Source organism: Nesoenas mayeri, assembly GCF_963082525.1.
Source record: "Nesoenas mayeri genome assembly, chromosome: 18".
NCBI classification, from domain to species: Eukaryota; Metazoa; Chordata; class Aves; order Columbiformes; family Columbidae; genus Nesoenas; species Nesoenas mayeri.
The window spans coordinates 4927961-4951524 of NC_137566.1; the positions used below are offsets into that span (position 1 = coordinate 4927961).

At 43.1% G+C, this 23564-nt stretch overlaps 1 protein-coding gene across 1 annotated transcript in view; it reads right to left on the reverse strand.

The window, feature by feature from the left end:
- Positions 1-305: 305 nt before the first annotated feature.
- Positions 306-23564, reverse strand: part of TNC (tenascin C) — a gene marked incomplete at both ends in the record, with an annotated part of 43294 nt that continues 20035 nt past the window's right edge. Inside the window, 13 exons of the mRNA XM_080356179.1 lie at positions 306-416; positions 1115-1278; positions 1946-2107; positions 2771-2867; positions 3794-3945; positions 4861-4993; positions 5936-6066; positions 6829-6972; positions 7403-7522; positions 8680-8823; positions 9999-10121; positions 13730-14002; positions 21495-21767. Of these exons, the coding sequence (XP_080212305.1) occupies positions 306-416; positions 1115-1278; positions 1946-2107; positions 2771-2867; positions 3794-3945; positions 4861-4993; positions 5936-6066; positions 6829-6972; positions 7403-7522; positions 8680-8823; positions 9999-10121; positions 13730-14002; positions 21495-21767 (2027 nt within the window). The remainder of the gene's footprint in view (positions 417-1114; positions 1279-1945; positions 2108-2770; positions 2868-3793; positions 3946-4860; positions 4994-5935; positions 6067-6828; positions 6973-7402; positions 7523-8679; positions 8824-9998; positions 10122-13729; positions 14003-21494; positions 21768-23564) is intronic.

A 23564-nucleotide genomic window follows, 5' to 3' on the forward strand; every position in this document is an offset into this window, starting at 1 on the left:
CAGAAGCTTTCTGAGAAAACAAAAACGAGTAAAACAACGTACAACCCTTGAGATCGTTGTCTTTGGTGTGGAGGACGTTAGCGATGGGCAGCCGGAGCTGCTGTGCTGCAGACGCTGGGACACTTAAGGCTTGTTGTTGGGGCTGTCGCAGAAGCCTCTGTTGGGCCAAGGGTCACCGATGCTTTGGTACCACTCCCAGGTCCTCACACCCACCACCCAGTGATGCCAGAGGATCCCCCCACACCCCCACACTATATCCCACCCCCCATCACCCTGCCCGGAGCCCCTTCGCCACCCCTGGGGCTTTATGCTCGCTTTCGTCTTCCTTCCAGATTTCGGAAGCTGGAGGGTCTCAGCTTCATCTCCGCAAACTGGATGGAATATTCGTGGCCCTTCCAGTGGAACCAGTTAACACCCTGCAAAGACAAAGGCGAAGTGTGGGAGGTCGCACATTCATTTCTCCCCTTGGCAGCCTTTGCTGCTCACGTTTCAGCTCACAGGCTGTTTTGTGTCTTGGGAACAGAGGCACGACAAAGCAGAGGGGCTTTGGGAAGCACAGGGCTGTGGCCACTGGCACCTGTACAAACCCACGTGCTGTCCCCAGAGCTGTCACTCTCTGCCTGGCTCTCACAGCAGGACAAATGTTTTGTTTCCCATGTTGAAAACTACAATTGTTCCCTGCACACTTAGGATATTCCCATGACATTAAATTCTTGTTTTGTGAGCAATTGCTCATAATCAGGCCAGACATGAGGAAGAAATTGTTGCCCCTGAGGGTGGTGAGAGCCTGGCCCAGGTTGGCCAGAGAGGTGGTGGATGAACCATCCCTGGAGACATCCCAGGCCAGGCTGGACGGGGCTCTGAGCAACCTGAGCTGGTGCAGATGTCCCTGCTCATGGCAGGGTGGGCACTGGGGAGCTGGGAAGGTCCCTCCAACTCAAACTATTCTACGATTTCATTATTCTGTAATTCTATGATCTTTCCCTATGATTCTTTGGTCTGGACAATGTGCCTGGTTGGTGCTCTGATGTGGCCAGCTGAGCCACCAGACAGACCCATAACTACAATTTTCTTCTTCTAATGCATTACAGAAGCCTTCAAACGCCAAGCTCACCTGACTGTGGCTGTTGTCACCGTATCTGCCCATCAGATTGACTCGGTGACAATTCTTGTACCAGAATGCACCCTTGTATGACAAAGCACAGTTGGTGATGGCAGAATCGTTGTCCTTGTCATAGGTGGAGAAGGACCTTCCATTATGGTACATCATGGAATCACCTGGATGAGCAAGACAAAACAATGGGCAAAGTGAGTAGTTTGCCCAGTTTAGATTACATGAGAGTGACCATTTTGCAGAAAATATTTGTACTGTGCCATGCACCGCCTGTAAAGCTTGTGATGCTCACAGAGCAGGATTTGTACACGCACATCTCTGTGGCCTGTTTTATGCACCTCACAGCCTGAAAACTACCTCCTTTTAAGACATCCCAGGGAGCTAGATTTATCTCTTAATCCTCTGAAACTCTGAAGAGGACTCAATAAAGGCTGCAGGGTTTGCCCTGGTATGATTACAAAAGGCAGATGATTTGTTCAGTAAAATTACAAATCATGTTACAGCGGGACTCTGCTGCATATTCCACTGACAAGAGATGAGGCTGTGCCAAGCTATAATTAGCTGTATAAATGGCAGTCAGGCATTGGCCAAATGAGATATGTGGCTGTTTAATGTACTTGTTTATATTCTGTCATAAGGATGCCATAAAATGTGGCACCTAAACGACTGGAAGATTGAAAATGGAAATATAAAATATATTGGTATGTTCATATTTTCCAACACCTGACATACAAGATGTACCTGCTGCGATGGTGATTTGCAACATTCTCACACTGTTACCATGAGCCAAGTGGGAGGAAATTTCAAACCAGAAGGAAAAAATAATATCACCTGCTGTGCCACTGTACCCGTCCACTCTCAGCCGGTATCTGCTCTTCGCATCTCCAACGCTGAACCTGTCGTAGACGGCATAAGCTGTCTCGTCTCTGTCCTGCAGATCCACACGCAGCTCGTACTGGCCCTGAGAGGTGATTTTGTGGAGGTTCTCCAGACCTGTGGATGCAAATGAACAATCCATTCATCTCCTCATGTTTATTTCTCTACCATCGTGTAGCCCATAAAGGAGATGATAATGGCCTGTGCAGATACACCAAGGCATAAACACTGGTGAGGAAAGTGAGCTGTTTCAGCTGTAATGTTAGCAGAAAATCAAATAGATAAAACCAGGCTGATTGAGAGACCTCTGCCCTTCAAATCACAGCAGCAGGGAGCACTTTGGGAAAAGTAATCACAGTTGTGCTGTGAGATCATAATTGTCTTTCATTTACGAATGAAGAAAATGTAGTGCAATCTTTGAAAATTTGCTTTTCACTTCTATTTTCCCCACTTTGCTTTTGTTGCTGGGGGTGTCCTAGGAGTACAGGGAGAAGGAGGCTTGCAGTTGTGTCTCAGGTTAACTCCTGACTTCTGACAGAGCACCAGCGAGCATTGGTTTGGTACATTTGGTGGCATCTATGAGATGCCAGGGGACTGCAGGGACTGGCTTGGACATGGCAATTTCAATGTCCCTTGCAGCACGCTGTCCCCACCCTCCTTCACACAGAGCATATTCCCATCTACAAATACTCTTGACAACTAACAAAGGCTTCAAAGTGGCTGCTAGTCTTTTGGGCTTCTGGTTTTCTTTTTTAAAAAAGACAAATTCTTGCGACTTACCTATCCAGAATTCATCCTTAGGATCTCCAAAACCAGCCACATAAGTCTTCCAGTTCCTGTAGAAATCTTCCCTTCCATTCTGACGCCTCAGGAACACCTGCAAACACCACACGCAAGAAGTGTTATCAGAAGTTATCAGTGTGTTATCAGGCAGGGCAAAAGCAATGTGGCTTTTACAAACGCAGAGGTTGGCATTGCTGCTCCCCTGCCCTTACCACCCAAAGCAGCAATCTCACTATAATTGGTGAATGATACCAAGTCTGTTGAATATTCTTTGCTTTTTTAAAGTCTCCAGTTCATCTCTGGGGTTCCTGGGCTCCCCTGAGTGATGTGGCCTTTTATTCCCTGCTCTCTGCTTATTTAACAGCCTGTATACAGGTCTGTATTTCTCAGCCAAGATGTTCTACATCCTCTGATCTCCCAACCATGGATTTCTCCAGTTCCTCTTCCTTTCCGTGCCCTGGGTCCCTCTGAAACGTTCAGGTTTGAGAACATCAGTACAGGGAGCTGGCATTTTTATTGCCATTCATTTATTGGCTGGTTGGAATATGTCACATTTTTCATGGCCTGGGAAGCCTAGCCAGCCCTCACACCATGTCTGCTGAACAGACACCTTCTCTGGCCTGTGCTTTAACCTCCTTCACTTTCTCTCTCATTCAGACAGAGTCTGTTCACCCTCCTCTTATCTAATTAGCTATTTGGAAGGTGTGTATTGATCTAAGATGGTCATTTCAGCACCTGCTATAGCCAGCGGAGAGAGCTCAGGGCTTTTCCTAGGTGCTGAAACTCCTGATGTGACCTGTCCTTTGGGGACACCTTTCTCCCCTCCAACTAGAGAAAGAGCTGGTAGCCTTGTTCTAGGCATCTAGGTGTCCTACCCGAGATAAAATTCCCCAAAATTATAGTCAAGCCAGCCCTGCTCTGATTTAGAGCATTACAAGGGATGCCGTAGATGAGCAGGGATGGGATCTGCTACCCCTGCTGTTATCATAGGATATGTGGTCCCTCCTCCCTCTTACTCACAATCCATCCGCCTCCATCCTCATTCATGTCACAGAAAACTTGCAGAGGTTGAGTCTTGTCCCCATTCACGTAAATCATGTAGAGCCCAGAGGTGGTTTCTCCGTTCAGGAGAGCCTGGGAGCAGTCTTTAGGGTAAGGGTAGAGAAGACCAGCTGCACACACACGAAAAAAAGGGAAAGCAATCTTTAAGAAATCAGCAATTACAAGGGAAATGTCATTAAGCATTTCTTTCTGACAATAAGCTAAAAACATTGTTGCAGTCGGAACAACTTCTAACCTCAAAAATAGCTTCTATTTTTCTTCTTTTTTTAAATTCACTTAGGCCATTAACTTTTTCAGCCGAAGGTCTAATTACATGTTGTTCTAGGTGTATCCACAGGAGAGTTTTTCACAGTGGCTGCTCACAGAGAGGCTGTTGCTCCTGTTCCAGAGCGTTGTAGGTCCCTGTGCCTTAGCTACCTAGAATTTAATTCAGTTAATACTGAACAACAACAACTGTGTGTTTTTTTAATATCAGCTGTAAAGTGACCTTCAGAGTACCTTATTCCTACATTCAGCTCACTGGAGTGCTGCCTTGTTAGAGCTGTAACGTGCTGTGTGGCTTTGCAAAAACCGATCTCAAAAAGAAGAGAAAAAAACCTGCCTCTACTCAGAGCACTGAACTGATTTCTTTGTGTACGTGGTTTGCTTCATTTCACCTTAAAGCACTGACTTGTTTCAACAGCTTGCTACGCATCAATACAGAAGTAAATCAGAGTGTCAGTTTGGATTTTAAAGAGTTCGATATTTTACATAGGAAAGGCAGGATGTTCCATCACAAAGAGGACTACAGAGGTGATGTGGGTGCATATAAAGAAATTCCCTGCCATTCCGAGGGAAGCAGATGACACTACAGCTCAGGGGGACAGGGATTTTGCGTGGACACTATGAGCAAACGAAGTGCACACTGACAACCGGGTTAAAAATCACCGGTGAGGTCTGTGTCTGCCTATTGCAGAGCTCAGCTCTGTCCTGAAAGCTGCACCTTAGATGTTATTTCAGCCGTGCATGTGCTTTAAGGGCCTTACTTGTGGTGAAAACAGTCTGGATCGTTTTGCTCCTCAGGGATCCGCTCAGCGCCTGGAGTTTCACCGTGTACTGGGTAGATGGGCTCAGCTCTGCCAGGCTGTAGGCAGTTGTCTCGGGGTTCAGGATGACTTCCTATGGGGAGGAGAAGAATACAGGGAAATCTCAGTGAGAAAATCATAACGACTGGAACTATTCCATATTTTAGTTTGCCACATTATTTTTCTGTGATAATTATTTACGGGAATTTTATCTATCTAAATTATTTAATATAAAACTTGTATTTCTCTAAGAATTTTATCAAGCTACCTTTCTTTAGAAGTTTGAGAAAAGTTGCCTTGGAAATGAATGTTTACCTTCATAATGTATAAGCTGTGCGGTTTAAAAACACATTGGCATAAACGTTTACATGCCTCAAACTTACACATTGTATAGGTGTCCCTGTGAAACTCACAATAAATGGAGAAGAATCATCCTTTAGCAAGTATCATACTCCAGTCTTCAAAAGGCAGTTTTTCTGTACCTTTAAAAGACTGGTTCTCTGTAAGCTTATGGAATTTGCCTTCTTGAAAATCAGAATGTGATGTAACAGGCTGGGCATCCAAAATCATCTGTCACTTTTGCTGGGGTTCACCTCATTCATATTTAAACATCTAATGTAATCTATTCATGTAGGACTATAATAAATTTATTGGGGAGCAAGAGGCACTTTCAGAGGTGATTGATCCTGCCTTACACACCTCATTGCACAGGGATGGACTCTCCTGTGTTTAGAAAGAGGAATTCCATACAGGTTTGGAATGAGGAAAAACAGTTGCTTGTGCTCTTATCCATATTGTGGAGAGACGTCAAAATTCAGGCTGCAACTGAGCTTCTGTGTCAGGATATAATGTAGGAAAGCACTTGAGCGGGTTTTAAATGCATTTGTGTTCAAGCTAGCACTAAAAGAGGTACTTAGTATTTTACCATTTACTTAACCATTGATGGACACTTCAGAGCATCTCTACAGCCCAGTTTTGAGGCACAGCCCTTCTGGTTTGGTTACAAGTGCTATAGAATCATAGAATCATTCTATACCTTGACTCTGCCATCAATGGACTCGTAGATGAGGAGATAACCAGTGACGGGAGCACGTGGAGGTCTCCACGTTATCACAGCTGCTTCTGACTGAACCTCACTGGCACTTAAATCTCTTGGAGCATCCAGTCCTGAAAGAGACAATGGATTAATTACAATTGCGTCTATATGGAGTTTAGCCAGGAAAGCAAACCTTTTCTTCCCCAAAATCTGAAATTTAATAATACTTCAACCTGAATTCCGTGATTAAAAAGTGTTTTTCCCATTGGAAGTTTTAAAATACCGTTATTTACTTTATGTAATTTAAAATATTGGCCTGTCTCAGGTATGTTAGTTTTTCAGCAGGTCCAATGAAATGTCTCTTGAAACAAAATTATGCCTTTCATTATTTCACACACAAAAACCCCAGATCAGTATTTACATATTTCCAGGAAGAAAAACTTTGGTTCCAATGATGCCTCTTTTGAATAGAAAAATGTTTCATACTTGGTCTGGCTACAGCTTCCCTGCTCCACTGTAATTACAACACTGAATTTGTTCAGCTCTTGGCTCTCTAGATAATGCCCTGGAACAAGTCAAGCAACACTCAGGAAAATGAGAAACATCCACGATTTCATTGATGCTCATGGAAAGTATGAAACCAACCAACTTCAGTGTTGGTACCCCAACATCAGCCCCCAAAGAAGAGCTCCTGATTTCTGCAAGAATCCATGGAATTGGTGACAGACACTGGGTCAGCCATCAGAGAAAAGTTGGTGCAAATACTACCAAAATTCAGATTTCTAGTGAAAAAAACACAGGGTGTTGGCTGAATTTATGGTATTAGAGAAACATAAGGCAGGTGGGACTAGAAGAGGTGGCAGCTCTCCCCGCGGCGAGGTGGGACACAGCACCTGTAGTAAACTGGGTGGAGAGGGTCTCGCTCTTCTGCGTGTCCTTCAGCGCGTGGACACTCAGCGTGTACTCGGTCGCAGGTCGAAGGCCCTTCAGGTCGTACTCCACAGTGTTTCCTGATACCATCTGAGTAACTTCTGGTTCTAAGAAGAAAACACAGGAGAGAACATGTCCCAGCATTATTCAGATATGTCTCGATGCGCTCAGCAACATGTTCCTCTCAGTGATTTATTTATTTATTTACTAGCTGGGTAGCAAGTGCAAAGTAGTAAAAGCCCAGAACCCTTCAACCCTGTTGAATCTGAATTAATACCAGTCCTTTATCTAAAAGTATTAGCGCTCTCTAGTGTTCATATGAATTATAGCACCGTCTTGTCAAGGATACCAGTCCTCTCTATTCGTGTCTGAATCAGGAACGCAAAACTAAAATGATCATTTTTTTAAATGCTTCCAGCAAGGCATCCCCTTCAAATAACAGCCCTCACCACCCTCCTGGATGCTGCAGCCATTTCTGAGCATCTCTCGAGAGCTGTGATGCTCTCGGCTCCCTGACCCGTCACTAACTCTTCTTACCATCCTCGGAAGCGTAGGAGACAACGTAATTATCCACAGCAGCAATCGCTGGCTGCCAGGTTGCCAGAGCTTCAGAGTCTGTGATGTTCACCACTACCAGACCTGATGGGCTGTCCAGAGCTGAAAGACAGACAATAACAGATTGAAGGAATTTGACCAACATTCATGACTCTGTGCGATGCTCTGGTGTAAATATACGATATAAAATGCGCAAACACTATTGCTTGATGCAGCTTTTATGATCCCCTTTGGAATAGCAGAGCTCTGCAGAAAAGACGTCAGTGCCTATAAAGAGACATCAAATGCCTCCACGGGAAAGGGAGGTCAATCCGTGGAAAGATTAAACACTGGGAACAGACTATGTTCTCAGATCAGTCTCGATATCATCAATCTTAACGGCTCTGTCAGAGCTGACATATTTCTCCCAACACCCTCAAATCTGGGCTGCTTTTTGAAGCAAATTCAGGAGACAGAGCTGGGAAAATAACTAATGTGATGGCAGCTGATAGCCACTGTGACCTTCCACCAGCTTGCCTTGCACGTTCAAAAATAAATCAACCAAATAGCCAGGCAGCCAAAATCCCCATGTGTCCTGCCTTGTTTCCTCATGGGACTCTATTTTGCACATAGTTTTATGCTCTCCCTGAACTGGAATAGATATCTGCCTCCAGTACAGTTGGACTGGGCTACAAATTTCATGTTCTTGTTCAGTACACACCATCTTGTTCCTCGCCTCGGTTCTCTGAACACTTGTTAGCCCTCCAAAAAGAATGAAGGAATGAGACTGCAAGTGGGGTCAGCATAGTGGACCCTGATTTCTGCAGGCATGTTTAAAGCTGTAATGAAGAAAAAACAGGAGGAAGAATATTTTTCTGCTTAGGACGCAGTCTGGAACCTGGAAGATGTGGAGCTTCAGTCCACAACAGAAACTGGTCTGAACTATTCAGCTGAACTGGCCCTTTGCTCTCCCATCTGTAAAATGGTATTAATTAAACTTCTGGGTTTTTTTCTTACGTATTAGGACTGTAAATGCATGAATTATCTCTGCCTCACTACAAGTTCATTCAGCACTTAGCAAATGGGAGCCTGATCAAACATACAAGTTCTATACTCATCTGAAATACAGAGATGCAAGGAAAGAGTGGATGAAAAACTTCCTGCAGTTGCTGTGGACAGCAGAAAAGGGATCTCAGTGGGTCTGCAGATCCAGTTTCTGAGTCTCCCCTACAGCACAGACAACGCGTTTGAAAACCTGCTGTTTCCTCTAAGTGTTTTACCTGTTTTCAGAGTGCCAGAGATGGGTTCACTTTCTTCAAAGCCTTTCACAGAGATGATGCTAACGTTGTAGTCTACACCCGGGACTAACTTCACCAACTTGGTCCTTGTCTTGCTTCCATCAACTGTAACAGTATTTGGAGTACCTACGATGAAGCCAAACACCAAGGGATTAGTGACGCAACACTTGAAGGATGTGCTTCAAAGACATTATGAGCAACAGGGATGTACTTGTACAGGAGGAGGGCAAATTTCCCTAGTTTGCTAAAACCACCAATATCAAGTGACAGCCTCAGGAAAAAGTATTGCTGCCATGGCACCCAAATCATCAGTTTGTCCTCATTCCCAGTGGTACGCCAACTGTGAGAAAAAAAGCAACACTAACGTTCAGAAGAATATAATTTTACAAATGAGATGTAAGGTGAAAACACAGCATACTCAACATGAAGTCCTTACACCTGTTAGGATCTGCTTTGTTTCTGGTAAGGGCTGGAAGTTTCTCCTTCACCCATGTCATTTTGTACATAGTGTATACTGAGAGGTGCTGTATGTGTGGCTGAGCACTTAGGCCACATATTGGTTTCAAATTCTGCGTTTATTCCAGGTGGGCACTTAGACAAGTGCTAAACTTCATTATTGTGCCTTGCTCTTCTGTAGCATCACTGTATATTTAAAGCTGCACGTGTGCTTACAGGCTGTATTGTCTAAAGGCCTATATCTATACTTGCCTTAGGCAACAGCATGTCTTTTATGGTCCTGACGTCTGCAGCATTTGCTCTTTAGCTGTTTCCTTTCAGAGATGTCCCTAAGTTATGCTAAAAATCTGCTTAAGTACAGGAAGTTTTTTTAAGCAGAACACTAAAACAGGCATAATGGATGGAACGAAACAGCATTGGGGAGTACTAAGAAAAATCACTGCCTTGGAAAATTCTTACAACCATGGATTATGACTATTGTTTCTAAGGGTCACCTTTTCAAATACGCTTGGCTCACAAAGTGCCTACAAAATAATGAGTTTGGAAATAAATCCTTACTCAGGAGGCTCAGTGGGAACAGAGATTTTTGTGAACTTGGTCCTAACCAGGTGTAGAACCATTGCAGCATTTAGCTTTGAGCTCCCTGACAAGTCTTGTCCATGGGATGTGGGACACTGTTCAGACAGAGGTTGGCTACTGGGACCTTGTATGTGCACCCACATTCCTGGTCAGCAGTTTGAAGAAAAAAGAGATGATCCGAGAGGTGGATATCAGCCCAACAAACCCTTTCTGCCCTCCCTTTTATTATACAAACTTTCTCCCCGTTGTTCCTGGCGGTTGCTCACCTCCCGTGACGGGGACGTAGGAGATGCGGTAGCTCTCCACGCGGGTGCGAGGGGGCGTCCAGCTGACCGTAGCAGAGTTTTCTGTGATGTCAGAGAATGAAATTCCCTTGGGAGATCCAACAACTGTCAGTGGAGAACAGAGAACAAACACACCACATAGAAAGAAAAGTTAAATCAACTGCTTATCAGTCCTAGTACAGGAATGCTGATTATCTTATTTCTCCGTTCCAAGAGCTGGTGATATCAACATTCTGTCCCAAACAACACTGGTACAGGGAATAGCACACAGTTAATGGTTTCATTACATGCTGAGAGCAACAATCTATTCGGTCTAAATTTTCCCTTTTCAGTAAAATTACAGTAGCACATTGCTTAAAAAACATCCCAGACATATGTCTACATAGCACGTAAACAGAAGAAACAGATATCAGTGTTATAGAAAAGTATGGAGGAATACTTACAGGAATACAATTATATTTATGATTTTTTCTATTCTAGTTTGACTTGGATGATTTTTAGTCTTCCCATTGAGCCCCAGAGCCTTGTCTGTGACACACAGCAATGGCAGCCCTTAGCAATGGGGAGATCTCTCTTCCTAGCCATAAAGTTTCTACTATAAGATACTGAAAAAAGACTGAGACTCAGGTTCCCTGAGGTCATCAAGGGTCCATCCTCTCAAGCACTGGCTTCAAACTAGAAGCGACAAGATTTTCTTCTTGGATTCTCTGAGCCCATGATTTTTCTTAGGTACACTGAAGCACATCCATGCAGAGGACATTCGAGTACAATCACCATGAGGAAGGCATTTGTGGATTTCCAGTCCTTTCCTGTATAAGCTTGACCACTGCATTTCCATATATAAATTAAATCAGCAAGCTGGGCAAACAAAGCCCAAGTTTTGCCAAAATCACCCAATCTTAAGATGCAAACCAAGGTGTATCTGAACCATTCCAGTTTAAGGCCTAATTAAGCTACTGCAAGACAAGCATGGAAAGGGCTTCTGGAAGGACATGGTAAAGAGACCTGCCACTGCAAAGTTTACATTGAGCATCTCACTTCCAGTTCACTCTTTTGACTGTAACCAAAACAACCCTGACATGCGTTTAAAAAAAAAATAAATAGCCCACATAGAGTAGGCCATTAGCACAAAGGGGAGAGATTACCAAACATCAGCCACATTAAGAGCAGTGGAGACGGGCTGAAGGGAAAAAGAGGGGGAAAAGAAAGAGCCTGTGCTTGAAATAGCTTGGAAAGAATGTGTCTGCGGGAAAGAAGTCAGAGGGTTGTTTGCTCCATGTGACCCCAAAGCTCTAGCAGCAATGCACTAAATCAACTCGGAGGCAAGGAAGGAAAAACAACTGAGCTCTCAAGAGAAATGTAAATTATTTCTCGGGAGTTCACTACACGTGTTGGGTATGTGGGGTTTACTCGCATGGGAAAGCCAAAGAAAGAAAGAAAATAATTAAAGATAACAAGAAAAGCAAGGTAGAGTTGGTAAAGCTATATCGCACAAAATGATTATAGGTACAGTCTGAAGGAAACAGAAGAGCATAAGAAAACCCAGGAAAGAGAGAGAAGTGAAAATCACATTGATTCTCTTTGACATTGTAGATGCTCTTAGTGGCTGGTAAAAAGCACCAGTGATGCTTCTAGGGACCAAAGAGATGGAGCAGCACTTGGTTTTCATACACACAGGGAATTTCAGCCTTTCCCAGAAAATAAAGTACCCTATCTATCCCATTGGACTCTGTTGTGCACACTTCCAGGGACTTCAGGCTTGTTTTCTGTACCAGGTAAACTGCTGTATAACAAACAGGAGTAAGAAGATCTTTGACTACAAGAAAGTTCCACATCCCCAACTACTCCAACTGTGGCTACTTTCCTGGGAGCAAACCTGGCAAAGAAAATATAATGGAGCATCAGAGCAAAGCATCAGTCCTGAAATGAGTCCTGGAAATGTGAGAGTGGTACCTTTGAGCACAGGAAAATGAAAAAGGAGCAAATGAAACCATCTTCTGGAGCTACCTGAAAGCCAAAATTAAGCAGGCATAAAAAAAGGCCAGCATGCTTCTGCCATATCAATCATTAAAAAACCTTTGCTCATCTGTTGTGCAGATACAGGTAATTAGCATTATCCTCCAGCATCATTCCTTGTTCGTTGTATGAGGGATGGAGAACTTCTCTGTGAGGCTGCTAAAGCACCCGTGTTACCCAAGTAGCTGACATTATTTGGGGATTTCTTTTGCTAAAAAGTCATTCATTCATTGCAGACTATAGGAATATGGCCACTGGTTTTCTTCTTCTAAGCATCAGGAAGCATTAAAACTATTTAGCTGGATTTTTGTGGCTCCAGCTCTGACATCAATTATCTATGGGCTATTTACATCTGACAAACATATTTTGGACTATTTCAGTAGGTAACATGTGCTAAATCTCCCTGAAAGTACTGAATAAGACAAAAATGATAACTCTTTGTGGTTTACCATAAATATCCTGGAAGTCAGGGAAAATGGAGACGTGATGCTAACAAGTGACTTTAAACATCCCTCTCTATTACGAGGCGACCCGTATGAGCCTGGAGAAAGGTGGTTGGTGATGGATGCACGTTCTGCTTCATGTAAATGTCTGGGGGAGTGTATATATATGCCCTTGCTGTTTATTCAAGGGATGTGGTGCAATCAGTGGAGCCGCCTGGAAATGTGCCTTTCCATGCTACCAACTGGCACTGCAGACATTAAGGTGAATCATGAGGCTGTGCTATTCCAGGAAAAGCTGTTCAATCCTGAGTTATTGTTGTTCCTTTTCTGTGTGTTGTCTAGAGCACACAGCTCCAGCTGAGCAAATGCCTCTTTCATGTGTTTCTGTTGGATTCCTCACTCACCAAACTTAACTCTCCCCATCTCATTCCCCTCCTTCTGGAATTAGATTGATTTGAAATTATCATGTTTTCACATCTGCAAGCTAAAAATTTTTAAAAGAAAGAATTTGGGTCACAGGACAGTACTTCGTTTGGCTTTAGATTTAAATGTTTCAAAATAAAACCATTATTTTGGTACAAAAAAAAAAAGTCAAGAGGCTTCATTCAAAAGTGCTGTGTTTTCTCCTGGCTGAGTTTACCTGGGTAAGTCACTAAGCTAATTTACATCAGAATTTTTGACAGCCAAGAATAAGAACATAAATTAACTTCTGCTGAGGGAGTTCAAAGCTTTGATTTTGCAAGAAACTCAAGTTTCTTTTGAATTATTGACCACATGTTGCTCCTGCTAAGATCAGCCTAAACTAATGGTGCTTAGATTAGACCTCTCTATTGATAAAGGCATAAATAAACTTCTCAATAACTCTGGTAAATTCATTTTATCATACCTCTTTTCTAGGGATGTAAATTGTTGTGGAGTGGTGATATGCAATTAGTCCCAGGAAACCACTGAAAAGGCTGATACAGAGAAAATATTTCTCAGCTCTCAAAGCCAGTGCTTAAATTGCTAGACTCTGCTGCCTAATTCCAGATCGTGAAAGTAATAGAACCGTACTAACTAGAGAGTGATGAAGCTCAGGAATTGGAGATGACTGATTATAAATAATTACACCCCACTGAATAAGTAACTTGGATAAGGGACATGCAGGAGACAGTTCAAACACCCCGGTAACAGCCCGAGCTGGCTACAAAAAGGAGAAATGCTGAAAGAAAAAGGCATTAATATCTCATGCATTTCCTACTCCAAACACAATACCTGTGGTTGCTACTGCACTGACGGGCTGGGAACGCCGTCCACTGCTAACTCCATAGAGCTCTATTTCGTATTCAGTCCCCTCTTTCAGCCCTGTTATATCCTGGGTGCGCTCATGGCCTGGTACTATTAGTTCCAGTGGATCAGATTTCCTTTTGGTATCCCTGATTTTTAGAACAAAACTGTCGAAAACCCCATCATCTGCAGTCCAGGACAGACGGAAGCCATCTGGAGTAGCATCTGAAACCAGAAGGTTGTCGACCTCGGGTTCTGCTTCTAAAAAAAGGAGAAGATAGCAGTAGGGAAAAGAAATGATCTTCTAAAATCAGTTCATCAGAGACCTGCCCGAGGTCTGGGTTTAGCATACTGCAAGAATCCCACCACAGTTCAAAGAAACGGAAACAATCTGCCAGCTATTGAAAAAGAAATAAAAATATTAGCATTATACACATACTGCAGAAGACATGTGAGTGTGTGCAGGTCCATTCAAACTTTCACTCTTTAATAGCAAATTCACTGCATGGACATAACCCCATTTACCTCTGACATGCAAAGTTACACATGCTAATAGTAAGTTTTATGTGGGTTTCTCCCTTGCTACCCATGTGAAACCTTGGTGTAGGATAAAAACAAGCTCTTGTTATAGAACCGCAGGCATGCCTGTAATATTTTGAGGTCTCTCTGTTAGGAATGCAACACAGAAGCTACTCAAAAGAGTCTTTTTCTTCATGCAAAACCTTTATTACATGCACTTTGGTATCTGTGGTGCTTCCAATCAGATGAATCCTTTGCTTCGATATTATACAAATACCAAAGCAGCAAAGGGGAATCATGAAAATTCATATCCCTTAAACAGCACGCTGAAATCCAAATGTAAGACCTATTAACCCATTAACGAGGATCCCAGAAGCTGTAAGTTATTGATTACCTACAAAATATGTTTCTCTCAGTATGGTCAGGCATTGTTACCTAGAGAAATGCTGCTGGAGTGGTGAGTGTCTTACAGCACCTCCAACGCCTTTCTTTCTTCCCCAGAACAACATTCCTTTTTACTTTCTCATGAACCTCCAATCAAGCAGCCCCCAGCTTTACTGCTGCACAGTCAGCAACACGCAAATAAGACTCGATGGTTATGGGGAATCAGTCTGCAATGATTTTTCAAGGAAGTTCTAGTGCTGCTAGAAAACAGCAGCTACGATGAGATTGAAAACATGAGGTCAGGCTTTTTGGAGAGAGATGCCCACTTTATGGGTGGCAATGAGGATCTGTAAGTGGAACCCACACAGAGTGAAAGAAAGGAGGCCCTGGGCAAGAAATCCAGTCTGGCAATTCCTTAAGGTCCTGTTGGTTGTCAAGTTGGAGGATGCTGATGTGCCCAGCAGCTGTTAACAAGACGAGCTCCCACATGCAGCTGTTTTTCTTTACAGATTTTGGTTAGAAGTACCTGCATGACCACACAGAAACTTTCACCCTCAACCCACGTCATGCGCCTCTGCAGGGCCCCTCACAAAGACAAAAGGGAAACATGAAGTTAAAAAGAACAGAATTTCCTTGGTGAACCTATCTTAAATCAGGAGGAGTTGCATGTAGCCATGAAGCAGAAAAGGATGCAAAAGCCAAGGTTTGCTTTGCAAATGGATTGCATAAAACATCTTCCATGTGAGAAAGTAAAGCAAGAGAAAGGGTGAAAGAGAACAATTTGTTCACGTTGAAGTACCTGTAACAGCCACAGTGCTCAGGGGCTTTGTTTGGTGCCCCTTGGCAAAACCATAAAGCATAACCTCATAGCCAATGCCAGTAATAAGGCCTTTAAGCTTCAGTTGCCGCTGGGCTCCCGTAAGGAGGAACTCCTGTGGGTCCAGCAGCTTGCCAGAATCCACCACGACTACTAGAAAGTTGTCAAAGGCATTCTCCGATGCCATCCACGACACTGTGAACCCGTAAGGGTTAATATCAGAGACAGTTAGGTTTTCCAGTGGGGGCATGGCCTCTAAAAGAAGGGAAGGTGCAAAACACACACACACACACAAAAAGAAGTGAAAAACATTGCAAATTAGAAAGTGTTACAGATTCCACCAAACATAAACCACATTTTTCCCCAAAGTACGGATTCAACAGAGGTGCATAGTCAGGACCACAAGACCAGGATTTTCAATGGAGCCTCCAGAAGTTAGATGCTCAATTCCTAATTTTCATTAAGGGTGTCTCAGCACCTTGTCTCACAAGTTCCATTGAAATTCCTCCCAAGCTCACTGTGTAAGCACATATCTCCTGTTACACATGCACTGTAGGTTATAATCAAAACTATTTTAGAAATACTATGTGGAAAGCTTTCGGCTCCTTCCACTTGTATCCACCATCGGTGCTTTAGGGAGAAGCCCCAGCTTTGGCATTCACAATTTCCATGTTTTGCTTGTTCATTTCTCTACTTCACGTGAATATCTCCAGCTTTTCCATGCAATGGTGGAGGGGTCAGAGATGCCAGAAGGACTGCCAGAAGTGGGACACTGATCCGCTAGGGTCATAGCCAGTGCAAGGACTAAATACTTGCAAGACTGATTTTTGTGGGGGATAGGAGAGAAGCCAGAGTTTGCACTGGCTGGGGTTAATGTCTGCAGAACAAAGCAATAATCTGTCCATCAACTTGACATTTGTCAAGGTTTAGAAGACATGGATCAGCTCCTCAAAACCTTCCCACCAAGTCTCTGAAGAAAAAAAAAAGGCCAGATTTTCACAAGATAGTTTCTGATTGTATTTTGCTCACTGAAAATCTGACAAGTCAAATAGAAAGAGATCAACGGGCCTTGATCCTGGATCCCAGGCATTACTAGTATTTCTCTAAACCATTTGACAAACCTTGCTTTTTTGGCTCAGGAACTAACTCATCTGACCTCCCCATCACTCACATTGCACTCACTTAAGAAAATAAAGTTAGTTAAACACAGAACTTCATCTGGAAAAGGGATTTGGGTTTCGTTTTGACATTTCATAGCTGCTGAAATTTACGTTCTGTTAGACTTTGGTGTAAATATTCCCTCCTAAAGTTTTATCATTTGGAAGTCCTCATGTTTTGATGTTTACACATTTGGGTGCCAGAGATTCAGCTCAAATTTACTCAACTTGGAGACATTTTTGTGGCTTATTTGCTTCTAATCAAGTAACCCCCAAGATTCACATTTTGATTTGGTCTCTGGGAGGGTGAGTAAACAAATAAAGAGCCCAAAGTGCTGAAATTATTTTCCTGGGATAGGTGTTGAGTGACACCAACAGTTTAAACCCAGCAGGTTTATGTGAACTGTTGGCACATCCTTCTGCTGTGTAGAGTGCCACATGTTTACCCAGCTGCGGGAATCTTCCTCTCAAAATACCAGTATCCACAGTTTATTTAAAAAAGGAGCATTTGTGCTTCAATGGAGCAAAAAAAGCAGGGGGTTTGAAAGCGGAGTTGCTGATTTCTTACTATGTGACTGAATGTCATCAGGGCAGATCAGAGCTGGTGCAAAATGTGACTATTTGCCTTAAGGAAAATGATGATGGACATTTCATGGATGCTGTGAGGGATGATGCTACTGCAGCTGGTGTTCCCCCTGCACGTTAACGAAAAGAGGAGAAAGAGGAAAAGGCTTCATTTTCTCCACTAATCCTACTTAGGACGTCCATATGACAAGTGCTAGCAGCACATATTTGCCATAGACTGTATACGAAGTGAACTCTGTAGCATTTACTTGATCATCTAGAAAACATTTGATGTACAACTGATTCCAGTCAAAATGTGGCCAAAATATTCGGATATAAGAGATGTGCGGAGGGGACATCACAGGAGATATTCTAAAATCCAGCCCTCTCTGGATCCTTCAGATACAACTACTGAGTATGAGACAAATTTCCCCCTCAAACTTCAGGAGTTAAAAAAGATTACTAGATATGGGAGAAAGACTCAGGAGGACTCAACTCACTTCAAACTATTACTCCTCTTAGAAATTATTTTTAAAGTCAACATGACTGGTCTGACCCCTCCTTGCGCAAAGTTCGCAAACAAAACCATTGCTGCTGGACAAGATATTCAGTGCTGTAGAGTAATATTTTGTTTTAAATTCATGATCAAATCTCTCTTTTTTTATGAGCCAATAAATAGACTTCAAACCTTTAAGCAAATACCTGTCATGACAAAAGCCGTGAGGGGCTCTGTGTGAACACCCGCATGGGTCGTCCCCTTAATGTGAATGTCATAGCCAGTGTAATCTATCAGGCCTGATACGTGAGCGCTGCGAGCGCCTCCCGACACCATAAGCTCCTGGGCTTCATGTGCTGCAAGGGAATCTCTAACGTGTATAACGAACTTGGCAAAAGGCCCATCTCTGGTGGTCCAGGAGAGGTTGAAGCTGTCGGGGGTAACGTTTGTGAGTGTGAGCGTGCCCAGCTGTGGCTCAGCCTCTGAGGGAGAAAGGAACACAGGTGAAGAGACGGCATTATCCCGGGGGGCTGGGGAAATCATTAATAATTACTAATAATTATTGAGAATTATTAATAATTATTAATAGCAGTGGAGGCTTATAGATGCTTAAAAATAAGGCTGAATGTTTTAGCCTTGTTTTGCGGTGGTTGAAGAGAAAAAAGAGCATTGCAAGAGCTATTTTGTAAGGTTTTGGAAAGAAGCCACTGAAATTAGTGCTGACTTAATTTGTGTTTTGGGTTTTTTTTTGTTAGTTTTTTAAATTCAATTTTCTTAAATAAACTAAATTTTCCTAATGAAATGTGGGCCTGATTTACAGAATGACCAACAGTGTACAGTCCTGTGGTGAAACCATAGAAAAAACCCAGCACAGGAAATTGGATGGGAAAACAAACCTACAGCAATTTCAAAGGAGATAAAGTAGGATTCAGGCAGGAATTAGGTGAGTCTAAACCAGACATCCTTGAAATCCCAGTTCAGCTTTTTTAGTGTTCTGGTGCCTGAAGTTGTAGATACTACTTTATTTTTGGACTCTAAAGTTTATGAGCGGGTTTCAATTCTAACAGTGATTATCTCAGCACTAATCTCAGGCCAAAACCTCCCTGGACTCCACAGATAAGGTTTTCCTCATCCTCTGATGAGGCAGCATCAGAGAATATCTAATAGACTGAACAAAAAAGCCTGAGATACAGGAGAATAACTATGTACATGATTCATGCTGGGAGAAAAGTATGAAAGATGTATCCCACCAACAAAGAGAAGAGTGAAAGAACAAAATCCTTTTCTTAACTTAAACATGAACTGCTGCAAGATGTTCCAACTTTTGCTCCCGTTCCCCATTGCAAGACTTCTAAATAATAGTCCACCTTCTTCTCTGGAAATGTCTAGGAAGAGGTGAATCCAAGTGGCCCCAATTAAGGACACATGCTGTCATGCTCTCAGCCAGTGACCATCAATGCCTTCATGGCTGACAGTGGAGATGTCACCATGTAAGCATGGTACTTCTGGAGACAGGGGAAAAGATGAGAGAATATTCACAAAGCAAAAAGACTTGGGTGGAGAGCCCAGTGACATCGAGCATGGAGCCATCAGCCCCGCATGCAAGTCAGAGAGGACAAACCGATCCTTTCCAATCTCATCCCGAAATGGCCACATTCCTTTACATGCCACTTGCATCCAGTCAGGCACGTTCACATCAGGACATCCAGACTCCAAAGAACACTACATGCAAAATAAGTTGAAATCATCTCTTCAGGCAAGTCTTAGTGATCTTCTGCCATCCTGGAATCACCATCACCAGAGGAAAAGCTTTGACATCCAGGGAAACAAGGCAGATCTTACAGACTCAAAGGTGGCAATGCCAGTGACAAAGTGGTGGGCTGATCATCAAGAAAGGGTGAACTTGATTTTTGAGCCCTGCTTTCTGCTGGGAACACATAACACAAGGCAGAGAAGAACATCAGAAGCAGCACAAAGTGGCCAGACCACTCCATGCAGTTTTGGTTGATCATTCAGCATGCTGCATGAAACTCCCACAAGAGATGCAAATATCTTGGAGGACATTTGGTTTTAAGAACAAAGAACCAAATGGCATGCAGGTTCCTCTCGGGCTGATAAAGACATAAAGGCCTCCTACCCACAACAAAGTGAGTGAGGGTGGGATGAACAAGAACTTAATTCCAGACCAAGTGCAAAGGTACTCTGTGAAAAACATTATCCGGAGCAAGTCAATTATATATACACAGAACTCGCAGGTAAGTGTATATATAAGAAAACCAACCGTGGTTTACTACTGACTCCCTTAATGCTGGGGGCACTTCTTCAGCCTTTTCCATTGTCCCAAACCTGCCTTTCCCAAGTGCTTTCAAGCCCAGCTTATTTCAGCCTCCCCTTGCGGTAATCACCCTATAATTTACCAAAGGAACGATGATGAGTTGGAGCCACATTTTAGAGCAGTTCGGTGGACAGCAAAAGAAAGAAGAGAAAAAAGCAAACCTGGAAGACGAAACAGTGAAATACCTGTGGTTGCCCGTGCTGTCAAGGTCTGACCACCTTGCCCATCAATTACACCATGGAGTTGGACGGTGTAATTAGTGGCAGCTTTGAGGTTGGTGACTACATAGCGCCGGGAGGCCCCTGGCACTGTGTGCACCAGAGAGTCCAAAGGGAAGTCAGAGTTTCTGACTTCTAGAATAAAATGGTCAAAGGCATTGTCCTGCGCTTTCCATGTGAGTGACATGCTGTCTGAGGTAGCATTTGATACAGTGAGTTTGCTAAGGAGAGGTTCCTCTACTACGGGAAGAAAAACAAATGGAAACGTATTGCAATTATTAAAACTCAAAGTAACAAAATCAAATAATCATCTAGCCTTGTGTATCTGAACGTTTTCCATATCACAGTCCCTGCAGTGACCCTGCCCGTGTTAATAATGATTCAGTGAGAATATTCACAATCTACTGATGCCAGAAACTGCAACTCTGTATTATCTGATCACTGAAATTTGATATTGTGTTTGAGGTCACTGACCACATTAATCTATTGCTATGGCAAATAGCTATGACAACTTTTCCTAAGATCATGTCAGCAGGCAAAATTTGGTAAAGATGCTAAACGATGACAACATGACCTGTTATCTGCCTACTATTAGAATGCACCTTCTGCTTCCATTATATAGTCCTCTCCTTCCACTTTCGTGCTGTAATTGGTTAGAGCACATCAACCATTTGACTTCCCTGTCTTTTCTGAAAAAGCTGTTAAGTGTAAAACCTCGAAATGCACAATGCACCAACCCATGGAAACTGAATCCTAAAGATGAATTCAAGCACTGCATCTGGCTGCAGGAGTCTGCTGTCACAGAGTGGAATGTGCCTGAAATCTATTTAGAGAATCAGGATAAAAACTGTATCTAGAAATCAGCTTATCTGGGAGAAATAGTGTCTCCTCTGTGCTGTGTGACAGATGCAAACACAGGTTGCAAGGCTAACATAACGAATCATCTCCCACCTGGCTCCTGGGAAATTCATTTTGCTTCTCATCTGTGCCACAAGTTGCCCCAACCTTAATGTTGAACAAGAGCAAACTCATTGTGTGAATGAAATCGCATCACAATGTGACTGACAGACTTTGCTGGATGTGACGTGGATTAACATTCACAGTGCAAAATGTCTCCGGTAAGTCTTCCTTACAAGGTGTCAAACCATGAGGTAGAGGATTTGGTAATGGGTAAGACTGATGGGATAGCAGGGGGCAGGGGAAGGGGCACAACCTGTAAGGAAGAGTTAAAAGAGAGTTAGTATTGAGGTAGGTTTTATGTACCTGTTGAAGCTGCAGCACTTATTGCCTGTGTGCGGAAACCATGAGAGATCCCATAGAGGTAGACAATAAAATCAGTGCTGGGAGAAAGCCCTGAGATATGAGCGGTTCTTGAATTGCCTGAGATGTTGAACTCCATGGGCTCCAGCAACCTGTTAGAATCAATAATTTCAATAGTAAAGACGTCGAAGTCCCCATTGGTGGTTGTCCAAGAAAGGTTGAAGCTTTCAGGAGTAATGTCGGAAACAGTTAGCTCACCAACTTCTGGGTGCGCTCCTGAGGAGGGAAACAACATTGGTCAGAAGGGGACAGTCCCAAATTCCTCCTGCTCAGAAATGCCGTGATGCTCTCTGCTCATGCTGCAGCACCCCGAGCTGCCGCTGGAGAAAAGGGTTTGAGCAAAAGCTTGCTATAAGCAGACAGGTACTAAGGGGAAGAAAGCAAATGAAGGCATCTTAAAATGTTAAATAAGAAAAAAGGGGGGGAAAAAAATAAATACAAGCTTTAAAGATATGGTTATTTTCTTTTACCTCCAGGAGCAGCCATGTGCCTTCAAGGTCTGAGCATGAAAGCAGATGCAAAAGAACTTTTCTGAATGTCCCTAGGGCATTTAGAAAAGTCAGCTTCCAGTTTCAGGAAAAGCTAAAACTAGAGCTATTTTCTTTATCCAAAGGAAAACACTGTGGGTGTTTTGCTCTTCTACTTTCCCTTTCAGCTTAAGCCTCTGAAAGCTGGCATGTAGTTTTGGAGCTGGCACCAAAATGCAAAGCAGTGATAGCTGCCTTGGGGTTTCTTCCTCTCCGCAGACATTCCTGATGTGTTACAGGAAGGCTCAGAAAATTCTGACAATTGGAAGTCCCCAAAAGGGAAAATTTTGAAAAGCCGGGTGCTGAGCATGACCCAGAAAGGGAAGGGAAAACCTCAGCAGGGCATCTTCTGCTGTTTTCATTAAGTCAGTAACAAGAGAGCACATGCATATTTAGGCAGGACACCCATGATGTCTGTTTTCTTGTTTGTCCCTGTACAGGCTCTTTAGTCCAGCCACGTTTGTCTGTTTTCAATGGACAATCTGCTACCAGCTCACACCGGGGACTCAAAGCACAGGACTTGTGGCCTGCAGCAGGACGCAGCCCAAAGCCAGCACCTCATGCCAGACACATTTCTACCTAAGCCAGGCTGCTTAAAGCATTATTGAAACAAGCAAGCTCATTTAATGTTTTCATTCTGTAAAGTTTTTATGTGAACTTTTATTCCCTTCTGCGCTGGGAGAAATCAAATATGAGCAAGTTCTGGCCATGTCATAATCACAGGAGGTTGCAAAGGTCTGTGAGGAAGCCCAGAGGCAGCTGATATTGTCCACAATAAAGTATCTGAAAGAAGGGACACAGGTGCCCTTTTATTGCCAATTAATTCATACCCTGTCCTTTACCAATGAACATAATACCTGGAACAGTCAGTGAGCCATACAGGACAGACATAAATACATATTTACTTCTCATAGTCAGAGCTCATGATAAGCTCTCATTTAAAGCTCTAGTCTTCACAAGATCAACCAGGAAATTATTTTTGTGGCTCTGGATTGGTTTCACGCAGCCTTCTGATAATGTGGGGTTATCTTCCTTTGTTTAGGGCAGTTTTATGCAACAGTAGTTCTGCTGAATTTGGTCTTGCATTGTATCTTTTTCAGACCAGCCAGACTGTTCAATAACCTCATGTGGCTTAATATATAATATTACTCTTGGTAGGAATTCACTTGTGTTCTTTTTTATATAAGAACATATAGAAGGTGTCTGTCCTTGCCCTTGAGACTGATGCACACACTATACCCCTGAGTTTGTATTTACACTGAAGCTGGTGGATTCAGATGTAGATTCTGAATGGTAAAATCTAAACATACTCTTGGGCTTTGATAATCTGCACTATAAAGAACAGATTTTTATGATGTTACAAGGCAACCTGGGCTTCCCCGAGTGTGTACAACAGCCAGCTGGGTTAGTGTCAACCAGCAGAAAAGCGAGTAAAGGGAATAAAACAAGCCATTCTGAAGTGAAGCGAGGGGAAAAGCATTCCTAA